This window comes from Magallana gigas, chromosome 3, assembly GCF_963853765.1.
Source record: "Magallana gigas chromosome 3, xbMagGiga1.1, whole genome shotgun sequence".
Lineage (NCBI taxonomy): Eukaryota > Metazoa > Mollusca > Bivalvia > Ostreida > Ostreidae > Magallana > Magallana gigas.
The window spans coordinates 9392864-9409688 of record NC_088855.1 but is presented as its reverse complement, the minus strand read 5'-3'; the positions used below and the strand labels follow the sequence as shown (position 1 = coordinate 9409688).

Sequence of the window (16825 nt, the reverse complement as noted above, 5' to 3'; positions counted from 1 at the left end):
GTGTTCTCCGTTTAAAAAAAGGATACGTTATTTCTGATAAATCAAGCAATATGCCAATATCGTCATTATTCAAACGCTATTATGTATTTTTAAATCTGAAACAAATTCATGGAATATTTCGTCGCCATATCATTTTTAAACGTTGGGGTGTGGTCAAATCCAATAAAGCCCGAAGGGCTTTATGATAGATTTGACCACGCTCCCACCGAAATTATCACCTCTTAATATTAAAAGAATGATTCCTTATTACTTATATTTACATTATTTACAATTTTTACACTTTAAAACAGCATTATTTTAAAACCACTATTTTTTATGCACATGTCATGTATTACTATGCGGCGCAGCCAATACGTTTTTCGGTTATGCTATACGACACGCCCATTTTGTGTCACTCATGTTTTGTGAAGTTATTGAATTTTAGGGTTCAAAATTGATTCTTAATGTTATCACAGACAAACGCAGTTGAAAATGTAAATTTAGCGTTTTAATGTGATTGTCGGGTTCGAGTTGTTTTCGTGTCAAGCTATTGTTGTTGCAGTACATGTATGTGTGGAATGTGGTAGTTGATTACGCATGTGTAAATGTTTGTATAAATACATTTGCACGGATGTTTCTTTTAACCACTACGACATTGCATGTACCAATTTCGAGTAAATGTTCTCCTGCGAGACATTTTCTAAACTACAGTGGTTTGGATATTCCTTACGGAATCATTGGATACTGCTGGAAAGAGATATAATTCCATATTCTTTTAAAATTATTTATTTCTGGGTGAATTTGTATGAGCGTTTCATTTCATTTTGGATCACCTTATTTTTCTATAATCTGAAATTAAAAAGAATTTAAAAACCCCAAAGTTTGCTAACCTTTATCACTATACCAGCGCTCTTTCCATTACACTGTTGAGACACGATACATTGACTGATAGTCACACACCATATAATCTAGTGATACGTGTAAGGATAAATCTAACTAAGTCATACCAATCGTTGTTTCTTTGGCACTGACAAGATGGAGACTGGATTGAAGCCGAGCACAATTATTTATGATAACATCGCCTGAAATCGAAAGAAACTCAGATAAATCTTATACATGTACGTATGGTTTTTTAAAACTGATTTGTTGTATCCATCATTAAACTGGTTTGATTAATCATAGTGCACCTTTTAGATGCATCCATACTCGTCCTTATCTTGCTGAGGATATGTTAAGAGAGTACTTACAGGAAGTACAATTACTGCTTTTCTCAATCAAACTGATATCATTTCCGTTGTTACATTTACGATGCTGTTTTAATTAGTCTTTTATTTTTAGTTATCCTGTACTGGACCTCGAATTCTATTACCCTTTCTGATACCCCTCGACACCTGTATATATCCACATAAGTTTAGGTTCTTGGCCCTCTTTGGACAGTGTAAATCACCTGCACGATCTTCCTGATATTATCAGTTTCTGTAGTTTAATTGTCTAATTTTATAAATACAGACACGACTTCTGAGGTGAGTAAACCAATTTACTTATTCATTCTCATTCTATTTGTTTATTAAATGGTCCTGGGATAACTTTGTTGTTTCACCGGGTTTATTTGTAATTTGTTTTGTTTGAATGTCCCTTTAGTAAGTTATTAGTTTGTTATGATCGTTATATAGTTCATTATTTCTTTAGTTATCTATTGTCGTGAGTATAGTATAATCATAGGGCTGCCGTAATTTGAGTAGTAAATATATATGTCGTGTTTAGTGACTCTAACAGTGTAATTGGCAAGTAAATGTCGTCACAGTATTTAAGTTACGTGTAAAGTAAGTTGGTTTATTATTAGATATCGTGAAATGCAAGTAAATGTAATGCTGCACTGCCACGTGTACCATGTTGTCTCACTGTTATGTACGGTGTGTCTGGTGGGTCATTACTTGTATCGAACTTTATGTGTAGGTGTAACTTAATGTGTATGTTCTGTGTACGCAGGTCCCGAATACCGAGTAATGATTAGTGTACAGGAATGGAGTGACCTGTGAAGTTTGGTGTACCAGTGTCCTGACGACTATCAGCCCATGAATTTGTTTTCAAATTTCGTGTTATATAAATTGTGAGAAAGTTACTTTTGGTGTTTTTATTGATCAATTCTGGAGGTGTTTTGAAGCCTGTCGGCTAGCCCGCAACATCCTTACATGCCTCCGCCCTGTGGTTTTTCCAATTTTTTGTATCACCACTTTCTCAAACTGATGACGTAGTACGCATGAAATAACGTCTGTATTTTAGCGCGTTTTCAAAAGAGTTCGTTTTAAATAGCTTTGTTACATAAGTAAACGTCCAACAGTTGGTTTTAAAGAGATTGGTAATTAAAACGTTTAAATGGACAATTGTATATAATAAATTTATCATTATAACAGTAACTTGATCCATAGACCCGGATCACGTCTCGTTGCAAGGCGCGGATCATCAGATCTGATGATCCGCGCCTGGAAACTCGACGTGATCCGACCCTTTGGATCAAGTTACTGTTATCAGAGTAATAATAACTAGATACAATCTCGTTACAAATAACGAGTAGGTCATCCGTTCAAAACGAAACGATTAAAATACCATTGAAATTTCAAAATTTCTCCTCAACCCCCTCCCTTTTAGATAATGTATACGATTGTCAATATCCTTTAAAATGCTTAACAAAATGTTTTTCTTGTTCACAAACAGCCCATAAATATTTAAGATTTTAGTCCCCTAAAATCCCTATGTACGTCATCAGTGGGTGTGGCAATAAGTTTTACAAACTGATATTATTACGATCAATAACTTTGCTTCTATAATGCATTACAAAATGCATTGATCGTTTTTAAGGTATGTGTAAGAGACTTTATTAATGTCTTGGCCCCTAATTTAAGGGACTAACTCCTTTTTCTTGAGTTCATTCGAAAGGTCTCACGAATACTAATATTTTTTGTTCTTACACCTATCTAAAATTATTTTTCATTTTTTAGATTAGGGGCCATCCCTCTAGATCCTTAATGGGGACATACATTGGTGTTCTGATTAGAATCATCTATGCAAACATTTTCTCTTCTACAATGCTTAAAGCTGACATGAATTCATAAATACGCATTATTTCCCTTTTATCTCCGACTACCGCCATATTAGTTGTCGATTTCTATTGTTCTGTTCATCGCTACACACCCCTTATATAAGACCGAAAGCACTAATAATGCTTCACCGCATTCAGGTATTTCATTCACACGAACACGATTTTTTTTCTAGAAATCGATGGAAACGATGTTACGTTGTTACTTTCTTCGATTTACTATCATTCATCTACTGTGTTTGATGCAGTGCCGCCGGGGTTTTCAAAGAATGAGACGTTATGCACTCTGTATGAACTGTATGAACGAGACACGTGTTCGATGTGCATGTGAAGTAAGGCAGTACTTTTTGTGCAAAATAGTACGGATAACTTTCAAAGAATAAATATATTTTGTATTCTATTGATTGCTGTTTCCTTTATTCTTTCCTACAATGATTTCTCTACAATATGTAGTTCATGCATTTAGAAGTCCGTGTAACCTGAATCCCTCGATCGGAAAGCAACCGACCGTAACTTTCCCGACCGGTATATATACCCCAGTCACCCCTGCGAATGTGTTCGGAATGTTTTCTTTATCGTTGCTAAGTACGTAATAAATCCAGAGATGCTCGAATGAAAGTTCACGAGACTTCACCGAGATGTGTTCAATTCCTCTGAAATTTCGAGCGGATGTATAAGTGTTCGGATAAAATTCTCAAAATACGTTTTTCATATCATATCCTACTTTGATTTATGTTAAAACGTGGAAAGCTTTTAAGATGTATGTCTTATTCCACCATCTAACAGTTATTTATAATAAACGATAATATTCAGAACAGTGTTATCGTTCGTGTTCAAACACGGGTAGAGTGATTGAAAATATAAACATTGGGTTGCTTAATAAAATCATAGCCATGTTTGATGCTTGTATTGTGCAATACCAAAAATAATGGGTGCCTGTTTTGCATAAAAACTTAGTATATCGAGCCATTTTCAAAGAACATTCTGCATAAAATAGTATAGTCTGTTTCACTATTGATGTTATTACTAGGTCAGGCGCGGATCGAAAATAATCCTCAGAAGGGATCTCTTTTAAGAATGTTATTTGTTGCAACAACAGACAAAAACTAATTTTTGTATTGTCACATTTATTTCTACTTCGAAAATTCCTCGATAATTGTAGAACGTTTTCCTATGTATGTTTTAACATCGAACATGCGCAAACCACACACTGTCGCAGATCGAGCAATGTCAATTATCGCATGGAATTTAGAAACGAAGCGTTTTTGTAGGAAGGGATGGAAACGTTGTTATTTTCTTGGATTTACTATCATTTAGCTACTGTGTTTGATGTAGTACCGCTGGGGTTTTTAAGAAGCGTCATGCACTCTGTATGAACGACACACTTGTTCGATGTGCATGCGAAGTAAGGCAGCACAGTCTGTGCAAAATAATGCGGGTACATTGGACATCTTTTCAAAGAATAAATATATTTTGTATTTCATTGATTGTTGTTTTCTTTATTCTCTATTACTACATTTTACTACAATGTGTAGTTAATGCATTTAGAAGTCCGTGCAACGTGAATGCCTCGATCGGAAAGCAACCGACCGTAACTTTCTCAACCGGTATATATACCCCAGTGGCAGTAGAGGATCGATCGAAACTAATATGGCGACCAAATGCTTTTATGAATTCATGTCAGCTTTAAGTACTTTGGCCCCTAAAATCCTCAAATACGTCATAAATGGGCGTTGCAATAATTTGATAAAGTGAAATGAATTGATATGTTTCGTTATTTCCTTCCGTCAAACATAAAAGAGAAGAAATCTACAATTGGTATTAGTCATAAAGAAGTTGAAAGATAAGTAACACGTAACAACCGCTTGTTGCTTTGTTGCTTAAAAAGTTGATACTCCCAGTTGATAATTTCTGAGAAGACTTTTAAAGACTTTTCTTTATATATTTCCATGTAAAAATTTGACCCCCCCCCCCATTGTGGTTCCACTCTACCATCGGGGTCATGGTTTGAACAAACTTGAATCTATCCTACGTGAGGATGCTTCCACATAAGTTTTTAGCTTTCCTGGCTGATTAGGTTCTGAGAAATTTTTTTAAAGACTTTTCTTTATATAATCTTATTATATTATAATTGATAAGTTTAAAATATATGGTATGCCAAACGTTGCCAAAGGATTTATCGAGAATAACAAAAGAATTTAACTATAGGGCCGGTATTGGTTTCTGTCTTTACAAAAAGCATATCGATTTCCGCTCCACTTCTTGATTTTAGGCCATAAACAATAAACTTTTAGATAAATGTTTGAAAAATCTGAGAATAGGTTAATAATACCATAAAATATTGATTAATCAAAATTCCCATTAATTGATGTAGAAATTTCTCACATATATTTTGATTTAATTTTTGGATAATTAGGGAAAAATACCTATATTGAAAAGTTACATAAACATACAACATATAAAATGTGTGTATATTTTATTAACAACCAGTTAATGAATTTTTATAGATAAACATGAACCCAGTCCTGATGGTGATATCTAGTCCACCTCAGTATCAGCCAGAGAATAAATATTTATCAGTCGTATAAACATTTGTGAAAGCACACACGTTGTTTTAAACAGTTTCAAACAACTGCTGCTGACGATAATCTAGAGAGACATATTGCCTGTTATTTAATTTAGTTAATTAAGTTTTAAAAGAGGATAACGTGTTGTTTTATTTAGAATAAGATATAATGTAAAAGTAACTGCTGATGATAATGGATATATCAAGGAGGTTGACACTTGAAATACTAGAAATGTCAATCATCAAAAACATCTTGGATATAAAGATGGGGACTTGAGATGTTCATTTATTTTATTTGTGACCTATGTCACATGCCATTTTTTTTTTGGAAATATGGGGCCCCAAACAGAAATGATAGATTTCCTGAAATTAAAGCTTAAATTAGGAATGGAAATTGATTATTTGAAGAAATCAAACAAATATTCATAGTTTGAAGTATTATTTAGTTAAGATTTCAATATGAAGTTGAACATATGTAGTGACTATAAAAGTAATATCCAGGTCAAAGTTAAAAAAAACTTGTTTTACTATTGGCTGATGACAGTTTATAATGAATCCAACAGCAAATGTTAAGATAGTTACAATATTTTGGAGTAATCAAATTATAACGCAATTTCAAAAAATAATAGTATTATCATTTTTCCAAAACTCAACATACAAATAGAAATAAAGTTAATGTCTCGTATAAAAGTAAAAAAAAAAAAGTAAGGGTCACATCTCAAAAAATTGAGATGTGACATAAAACAACCTAATTTTAGGCAAGAATTGGAGTTATTTTTGTGTGGACTTCTATGAAATATCAGCTAAAATGCCAAAATAGATCGATAGAAATATCAAAATATTGTTCAAAAATGTTTTTCAGAACAACATGAATATATTATAATACACAAACTATCTAGAAGTTTAGTTTGCGCTCAAATTTTGGGGCCTAAAATAACATTACTCTAAAACTATTCAGTTATAAAAATTGTTCATTTTCCTCTTGAAACCTTTCGGCACAAAATATAGTCCCTTACTAAACTCTGTACAAATATAATTTTCTTTTAACAATTTTATTCAATATTGATTTTTGGAATTGTAAAATATGAATATACAAAAAGAATTAATATATGATGCAAAATTTTAGATAAAAGGTGACATAAAAAAAGTTACCCAAAAAGACAGGAGCAAACCTCTTTAAATGCAGACAATATCTATTCGCACGACATAATCTAAGAGAAACCTTAAGATCTGTGTGGTCTTCTTATTATCTTATAATTTCAAGTTAAGGGGGCTAAGGGGTGGCTGCCATTTTAGACAATATTGATCTCCTTTAAAAGAAGAGCTCCATATAAAAATAATAGAAAATGATGAAATTTCATATTAAAATATATGAAATTTTTCTTTATCAAATAGTAGTTGATAGCTTCAGAAATCACATGTAAAATTTTCAAATAAATCTGATGGTTTTATATTATATTATATTTTGACCCCCCAGCCTCCTTAAGCCTAGAAACCAATAACAATTTAGGGTGAAGCAATTTTTTTTTTGGGGGGGGGGTGTGACTAATTTAACAACTATGTAAAAATTTGTTTGATAGACCAAATTACACTTAAGTTTATTTTTATTTCTATAGGTTTATCAAAATTGATTTGTTGCAAATGCATTGCGCATATTGCAATTTGGGAAAAAAATATCCGTACGCGTGACGATATGTAAAATCACATGCCATTCAAATTTGACTCCACTAGCTTCCTTTAATAAGCCGTCGCCAGCTGTAACTACTTGATAATGGTAAAATTCTTCATCGTTTAGCGTTTTGTAATATCTTCAACAAACAAATTCATTTCCACTAAATGTTATACTTAGGACAATCTACAACATTTCCTTATTTCTTACTTCACTATAGGAAATTTGTACTCCCCTCGTACCTGATCCCTTTCCCCCTATATGTTATTTATAAAATTAACTTAACAGTTCAATAGTATGATAACTATTTTTAAAATGTAAATTAGTCTTAAAAAACCCCAGCTCTACTAAACTCAATTTCAAATTTTATGATACAAATTTATTATTTATGCACAACCTGTCAAAATTACTCGACAGTTATCTGCATATGAAATAATAATTTCTTAAAAATAAACACTACGTATTTTAAAAGAATCACTTTAATAATTATATCAAGTTCCACAAAACTCATTTATTTAAAATGAATAACTTTTAAAATGATACACAACATGTAATCAAATGCAACAAAATCCTTAAAGACATAACGAAGGAAAAAAACAGAATAATTTCCAATTTAGGAGTCTAAAAGTCCTTCGGTAGATATGATGAATTTCAAGACACATAATAGAGTAGGAATTGTCTTTTATTGATGATATGCATAAAACAATTTTTCAATCATACAAGCACAAATACAATATCGACATTGCAATATAAGCATTGCAAAACAATTATACATACTGCTTAACACTTTTGGCAATGATTCATAATTGAAAGTGCAAAGGATCTTTGGACTTTCGACATTTCTTAAACGTTTAAACTTTATTTCTGAGTTTCCTGGAATAATACTTCATTAATTGATACTATGAAAATCATTTTAAAATCATAACATCAAACATATTGACCAATTGATAAATCTGAATAAGTAATGCAACTAAGTCAGCACAATCTGAGTATCATTGTATATGACATACATTTATTTTATTGATTTCAACCTACAGTATGTGGAATGTGTACCATTGAAATTCTTACAGTTACACATTTACTTTATTTAAAACATACATTTATTCTTTGCACGCGAACTTTTCTAAATTGATAAGTTTGTCTTCTTCTGTGATTACCATTTTCAAAATTATTGATTCATATAATATTCTATTTAAATATTTATGAAGAACATTTTCTTAAATCAATAGATATTGATATAGGGTATAAAATTAGTAAGTTGCTATAACTTGTGTTAAAACGCACTGTATATTATAAATACAACAAGAGGTCCATGGGTCACAATGCTCACCTGAGCAACAATAGGTATGATAAAATCAGCTTAACGGAGTCATATGGAAAATATCTGGACAATGTAGTTTACATGTAGACCCTGTATAAATAAAAGTCCAATAAATAAAAGTTTTTACCGATATTCTTATGTTTATAATCAAGTCCCTTTTCTATTAGGATGATTTTATACATTTATCACCTGTTGGGCATTGCAGTTCTCAAAAAAGATCCTAAACAATTGTTTATATAAGGGATATAAACCTACATTAAACATAAAGCAAATATAAAATTGGAATCACAATGTGGCCCCACCCTACTGCTCAAGATTTTGATTTGAAAGAAATTGAATCTACATTATCTGAAGTTGCTTCCAGTAAAGTTACAGCTTTTCTAGGCAAGTAGTTTAGAAAAGATGTTTAAAAAATGTTCTATCTATATTCCTATGTGTATTTTTGCCCCCCCCCATGTTGTGACCCCATCCTACCCCAGGGGTTCATGATTTGAACAAACTTGAATCTACTCTACCTGAGGATGCTTCCACACAAGTTTCAGCTTTCCTGGCTGATTAGTTTCTGAGAAGAAGATTTTAAAGATTAACTCTATGTAAAACTTAGGTCCCCCATTGTGGCTCCACCCTACCCTCGGGAGTCATGATTTGAAAAAAAAATTGAATCTACAGAATCTGAGGATGCTTCCACACAAGTTTCAGCTTTCCTGATTTAGTTTCTGAGAAGAAGATTTTTAAAGATTTACTCTATATATTCCTATGTAAAACTTCGACCCTCCATTGTGGCACCACCCTACCCCTTGGGTCATGATTTTTACTACTTAAAATTTACACAATATGAGGATGCTTCCACACAAGTTTCGGCTTTCCTGACTGCTTGATTTCTGAGAAGATTTTTAATGATTAACTCTATATATTTTATGTAAACCTTCGACCCCCATAGTGGCTCCACCTTACCCCGCGAGACCATGATTTAAACAAACTTAAATTTACACTATCTGAGGATGCTTCCACACAAGTTTCAGCTTTTCTGCCCAAATGGTTTTTGAGAAAGATTTTTTTAAAATATCAGCCAATTTTCAATAAATCCTAATTATCTCCCCTTGAAAAAAAGTGTGGCTCTTTATTTTCGCAAACTTAAATCCCCTTTACCAAATGACGCTTTGTGCCAAGTTTCGTTGAAATTGGACTGGTGGTTCTGGAGAAGTCGAAAATGTAAAAAGTTTACAGACAGATAGACGGACGGACAGACAGACGGACGGACGCCGGACAAAAAGAGATCAGAAAAACTCACTTGAGCTTTCAGCTCAGGTGTGCTCATAAAATATGTTCAAACCAAACCAATCGATATTCATAAACATCTCAGGGTTTAATGATTATTATTCAATACTAGACGGCAGGAATGGTAAACATTGTGACAGAGTAACAGGCGTCTATTGTAATGTGTTTTGTAGGCTCTAAATACGAGTAATATTAAGTTTTCGCGTTGTCTTCATTAAATTTATTGTTATAATAAACTAGAATCACTTCTCTTTGATCACAATTATGACTGAATGAAATATTAATTTTCCTTTTTATTCTCGGTGCTTAGCCTTAGCTCCCGGACCTAATTTGTGTGACCTCTACTTTCCAGCAATTGTGCTGAACTAAAGGCACAAATAGCGGAGTCTGAAACCTCTCTTGGCTTTGTATTACTTGTACAGTAATGATATATATCTCAAATGGTCCGTCTGAATTAATTTGAAACACAGCAAACGACACCTATAGTTCTTTCCCACAGAGCGACAGGAAAATACATGGATGATAGTGCAGGGTGTACCGAGTATTTCTGAATGAAGAAAAGATCTCAACATCTCCCTTTATAAATATTAATTTCCCTATAAAACTTGTTTACGTTCGTGTGAATTTCTCCGGGAAGAAATAGATGTGATGTCAACGCAAAAATTGGATTTTCTTTCTTTCATCTATTTAAAATGCACATCGTTAACAAATATGTGTATTTTCGTTAAAAATAGTGAAAATGTGACGGAAACGGAAATTTTAGACTATAAACGTATATTCTATGATTATCGTATAAGATAACAATAAAAAATGTTACGCTGTGAAATGGTATAGACAACAATATAAGGACAGAAAATATTATCTGAGTATTTACACAAGCACAGCGTAGGCCATAAGCACAGTGCAATCCAGCTGTGAATACGGTAATACCGGGAGGAAAAAAGGAAACTACATATATATACAAATAACGACAAATGTTCTATACAAATCAGTGCAAAAAAAGTTAAAAAACCAATATGACAATCCAATAAATAAAATAACAATCCAATTAACAGGGTGAAACCAGAGAATGTTAATACATAATATATGTTTCATTAAAAGACTTCATACATATTACTCTTAATTCTCTTTAATCTTGATCCAATCCTACTGATACAATTTGCCGATGATATTTAAGTTGGACCCGCCATACAGCTACACCTGTATCTCCGTGTAATAATGAGGAGTCTCATAATTATTGTCCGTTACATTACTACGTACTTTAGAACAGCCTTGATGACAAGAGGTAACTGTGCTGTAAAAACAGATTTAAATTTATCAATTTATATATCATGGTTATGCATGCACATTTTAAAAAAAAATTAAAAGAATTACCTTATTGTCTTCGAATGTGTTTCTGTAAAAAAAAAACCCAGCCCAATTATATAATAATTTCACATATCAAGTAAAAATGAACTAATAAAATGAGAAACATTAACATGGTAAGATTGTATTTATAGAACTTTTCGCAATAGTTTTTTTTCGCAATTTTATTTTGTCTGGAGAATTAAAAACGGCGTCATTTCAAAACTGTTGGTACAAATGTATCTTCTCTTTGACAATCACAGCGGTGTGGGTGAATTTAAGCGGAACAAAATCTTTTACAACTGTGATTTGCGCAAAAATAAACTTACGTATTTTAAACCAACTCATGCAGTAACAATCTAAATTTCAACGTTCATTTTATCATAAAACGTCCTGATTATTTGGTTTCCTTGGATGGTGAGGGTTATTTAAGAAAAGAAATTTACTTTTTTTATTGTAATAAGAAAACAATTTAAATAGGTTTATTATGAAACATAATATAAGAACATAACAATATACCCTTTAACTTTTGCCAAAACCGAATTTTAATGACATAGATGACTGTCAGGGACAAAGATAAAACTGAGGAAAAAAGAGTGGTAGTCCAGGGAAGAACGTCTTTAGAAGACCATCCACATTTGTTTTCACCTATACAAAGAAAAAGTACAACAAGAACAACAAACACAACAATTTACCAACAGTAATTGCATTGACATAAAAATAAATAAATAAATATATATATATATTGTGATTTCGATAATGAAAATGTTGGTATACCCTGGTTTTTTTTTTGAAAGTGCGTTGACTTGGTTCCTTTAACGCACTTTGAGAAAAAAAATCAAAGTGCGTAATTTAAAAAAAAAAGTTCCTTGCTCCAATACGTGTAATTACAAAAGGACATTAGTGTTGTAAAAGGAAATACCAATACGTACCATTTAAAGTTGACATCAATTTCCGTATTTGATCGTTTGTTTCGTGCACATAGGTACTATTTCGACATTGATAAAGTATGACTCCTAAAATCAGATCAGATAGGTGTAAATAATAAGTGTAATCATAGTTCGACAACAAATTCATTACATCACAAAGTTCATAGTGTAAATGATGTTTTTGATCCGTTAGTTGTTTAGAATAATTTACATTTACTTGCTATACATGCATGTATAATAATGTCTGTTTACACAATATCAATGTACATATATCAAAATTGCAGTAAAATTGCAACGAATAAGCACAATTTTTAATACATTAAAAGGCTTCCGCAGTCATCAATAGCACTTAATATTGAAATTATAATAAATAATAAATGATTTTAATTATAAAAACCAAAAAGAACAGTAATAATCATATTTGTTGAAAATAGATATAATGTGATAAATGACAAGTGTAAACACACGTGCACGCAAAAAAATGCACCCGTACACATACGCTCACTCAAACACATACATATACCCATATTCTTTCAAGTATATTAATGCAATGGGAGCTGTAGATAAACCTTACCTTTAATTATGAGGGTTATGTTCCTGATTTGTCCAGAATAAATAGTTATTTCCATTGCTTCAACCTGGCTCACATTTTTAGTACAGGTATAGAATCTATATCTAGATCTGTAAACACCATAGGAAGAATAATCTGAAATGATTTTGCATTAAAATCTAATGAATGAATACTAGTTAAAAAAACAAATAAAATCAAATATAGAAGAATGTCCTGATAAATAATATTATATAAACATCGTTTTTGTTGTATTACTCAAATAAGAACGAACACATATATTATATAATTTCCTGTATCAAAAGTATGCATAAGTATGATGATGTAATTATGAGGATGATAAAAAAACCTTTGTATATCAATGAATAATTCTAAATGTTGATTACATTAAGTAGCATCGATGCTTAAACTTTTGCAATTTATATCAATATATCTAATACATGTATATCTATCCGTCCGTACATCCATATCTATCTATCTATCTATCTATCTATCTATCTATCTATCTATCTATCTATCTATCTATCTATCATCTATCTATCTATCTATCTATCTATCTATCTATCTATCTATCTATCTATCTATCTATCTATCTATCTATCTATTAAAGATAGCATTGTATAAAGTATGAATATTTATGAGGGAAAATATTGACCCACAGCCATTAGTGTTGCACTCCAAAATCCTCGAACCATTTTGATTCCGCACCAAAATATCTGCTGAATCCGTTTTATGAAGAATAATTTGTGATATATCGCCATATATGGAGCACCTCAAAATTCCAGAGAAATGAACAACTTGGAAAATGGTTCCTAACGGTCTTGTCAGAGCTTGACTATTCATCATGTTCTCAATAAGTCCTTCAATCAATCATGTAATGAATATTTAATTATACATGTACATGTAGCAATGCATGTCAAACCAAAACTATACCTTAGGATGGCTTAATTGAAATTTTGTTTGTAAAGTTTTAGCATATTTACGAAAGCCCGTTGAGCTCATTTTCGTAGGTAAAAAAAATATTTTTTTCGCGAATAAAGGCGAAACTTTCGCGATTAAACGCGAAACTTTCGCGAATAAAGGCAAAACTTTCGCGAATAAAGGCGAAACTTTCGCGATATAACGCGTAACTTTCGCGAATAAACGCGTTAGTTTCGCGAATAAACGCGTAACTTTCGCAAATAAACGCGAAACTTTCGCGATATAAGGCATAACTTTGTCGAATAAACGCGAAACTTTCCCGATATAACGCGTTAGTGTCGCGATTAAACGAGAAACTTTAATGTAATATTGTTTTTTCATAGAAGAAACCCTATGAAGAATAATTACTGAAAACAAATATATTAATCTAAAAAAAACAAAAAAATATTATATAAAGATGTAAATGAATTAGATTTAACCTTATACAAATTAACATAAATTCAAACGTAGGAAATCTTTAAAATCTTAGTACTGATTTTCAAAGAACATAATGCATCGCGCTTCTCACATTCTAATGGGCGCTGTATTATTGAAAATGGGGCAGCAACATGTTTTAATTATAACAATTTTAATTCGAATTAAACGTTTAATTAGGTATCATTTTAGAATTTAAAGGATATCATTGTTTAAAACGTTATGATATATATTATATCGCTGCAACATAACTTAACGTCTAGTTTTATATCAGAGAGATAAGTCAAGCTGTGAATTGAAATTTTCAAGCTTTTGTTCAAATCTAGATGACGTAAATTCGTCCTCCAAATTTATCACATATGTCATTTAAAAATTAATACTAAGATTTAAAAGGTTTGTGACGGTTAAATTTATATCAATTTTATAAGAAAAAGATCATCAATGAATGCCTGTTCGAACACAAGGTCGGCGAACAACTGAAAATCGTAATATGATGCTCAAACTTATTATCTACTTTGGACATATAACATATAAAAATGTTATGATAAAGTTTTATCAGATTTATTAATATCTATATGCCAAAAAGATAATTTTGTCTTCATAAATCAACGTAACACGGATATTATAATAATAATGAATAATAAGTATTTATTATATAAAACTTAAAATGTGTTTGTTTTCCATCGTTTTTCTTCATATGGGTTCTGTATGAAATGACAATATTTATATAATAGTTTCGCGTTAATTCGCGAAACTTACGCGTTTATTCGCGAAACTAACGCGTTTATTCGCGAAAGTTTCGCGTTATATCGCGAAAGTTTCGCGTTTATTCGAGAAAGTTTCGCGTTTATTTGCGAAAGTTTCGCGTTTACGAAAAAAATATTTTTTTTACCTACGAAAATGAGCTCAATGGGCTTTCGTACATATTGAATATTGAAGAGAATATAAAAAAGGAAACAGCAAAAAGAGAATGAAATAAAAAATTATTAAAAAAGTCAGCATATTAAATCCTCGTTAATAAAATGAAAATACATAAGTTAATAAGTCTATCGTATCAAACAAATCAATTTTATCATTTTATTTAAATTCATCCATTAACAATAAAAATTACAGACAATCTTTTTACTCACCTGGTATACAATCAAATATGATACAAACATTCACAATACCCCAGCAATGTTCTATTTTTTCATCGATGATCGCTAACATGTCTTCATCTTTTGTGCTACAGGTGTTACGCAGTCCTGTACAATTGAATATCTGGTATATTTTTGAAGATCCTCCATAACAGTAATCCCTTCCGTACTTCCCATAAAACTCAAGATCCTTCACAATGATAACCCTTTCTTCACATCTGATAAAACCACCCGTTCTTAATTTTATATCCTCAGTTTTCCAACATTTTTCGTCAGCCGTTACATATGCTGATTAACATGTAAAAGAAGTACTTTTTTATCATGAACCTTTATAGTGAATTTACTTTTTTAAGCATGACACCGATCAAATTAAATCATGACACCTTTTAATTATTTTGATTTAAAAAGACGTTTATGTAGTAATGAAACATCAACTGCTGATAAAAGAATTTTTAAAGTTTAAAGAATTCTAAAACATTACCTTCTTTTATAAAATATAAACACAAGCACGACACGTAAAATAACATCTTTCCACGTTCGCATACAGCTCTGATATTTTTTACTAATTAATTTCCTGTTTATGGTTAAGACTCTTTATTTATATATTATTTATGTTCACAATATCCTCATAAAATTGACCTTCGTTAATAATTGAAATTGAATTTGCGCTTTTGAATATAAAATGCCCATGTCCTCAAAAAGGCAATGCAACTAAATCTGGCCTCTTTGAAAATACTATATTCAATAATCAACTTAGATCTTTTACATACAAAATTAAGGAAATTGCTTGCAATAGCGACAACTATTTTAGATTGGTAAGGAGAGTGACGTTGGAGCCTAGACTTACATGTATTGCCATGTAAGACCACTCAGTGCCTTTGAGTCAAATTTCTAATAAACGTAATTATTTAGTATTATTTATAAATAAATATTATTATGAGAATCACTATTGAAATCAATTATTTCAATAGTGGTTGAGGATGTATTTCATTAAAAGAATTACTTTGCAACAACTATTGAAATACAACCACTATTGAAATAATGAATTATTCCAATTGTGGTTGGGAATGTTTTTCATTATAACCAATATTGAAATAATAAAGTATTTCAAAAGTGGTTGGGATGCATGTCATTTTTATGCCTATTATTCCGTCTGTGTGTAACACGTTCGGTTCCGGGTGACAGGTGGTAGGGAAACATTACGATATACTGTTGAATCAAAGTACATCATAATTAAGAATGAAATTTCCCTCTATGTCAACATAGTTGTGCTTCATGTTAACATAAGTATCCTGTATGTCAACATATTAATCTTGCATTTCGATGTATTTGATAAAAAATAGCTTGCATACAAGGGGTAGAAATATGCCACCATAGTTAGTTAAAAACATACATTTGTATAATACAGATAAGGGTTAACTTTTTGAAAGTCTGACGTCAGTCCGCCCACTCAGTCCTCCCAATGTAGCCGAGTTTCAAACAATCAGAAATACTTCACACGCAACATCTAAGTACACAAGATTAACCAGAACACAGGAATGTA

General features: G+C 31.5%; 1 protein-coding gene across 1 annotated transcript; it reads right to left on the bottom strand.

The window, feature by feature from the left end:
- Positions 1–7975: 7975 nt before the first annotated feature.
- Positions 7976–15836, bottom strand: LOC136273606 (uncharacterized). Its single transcript, XM_066078404.1, has 8 exons — positions 15764–15836; positions 15277–15570; positions 13411–13611; positions 12758–12889; positions 12187–12270; positions 11774–11902; positions 11285–11306; positions 7976–11204 (listed from the first exon to the last, which is right to left on the bottom strand). Exons 1-8 carry the CDS (start codon positions 15807–15809, stop codon positions 11105–11107), a joined length of 1008 nt encoding a protein of 335 aa, XP_065934476.1. The 5' UTR covers positions 15810–15836; the 3' UTR covers positions 7976–11104.
- Between the last annotated feature and the right edge of the window lie 989 nt (positions 15837–16825).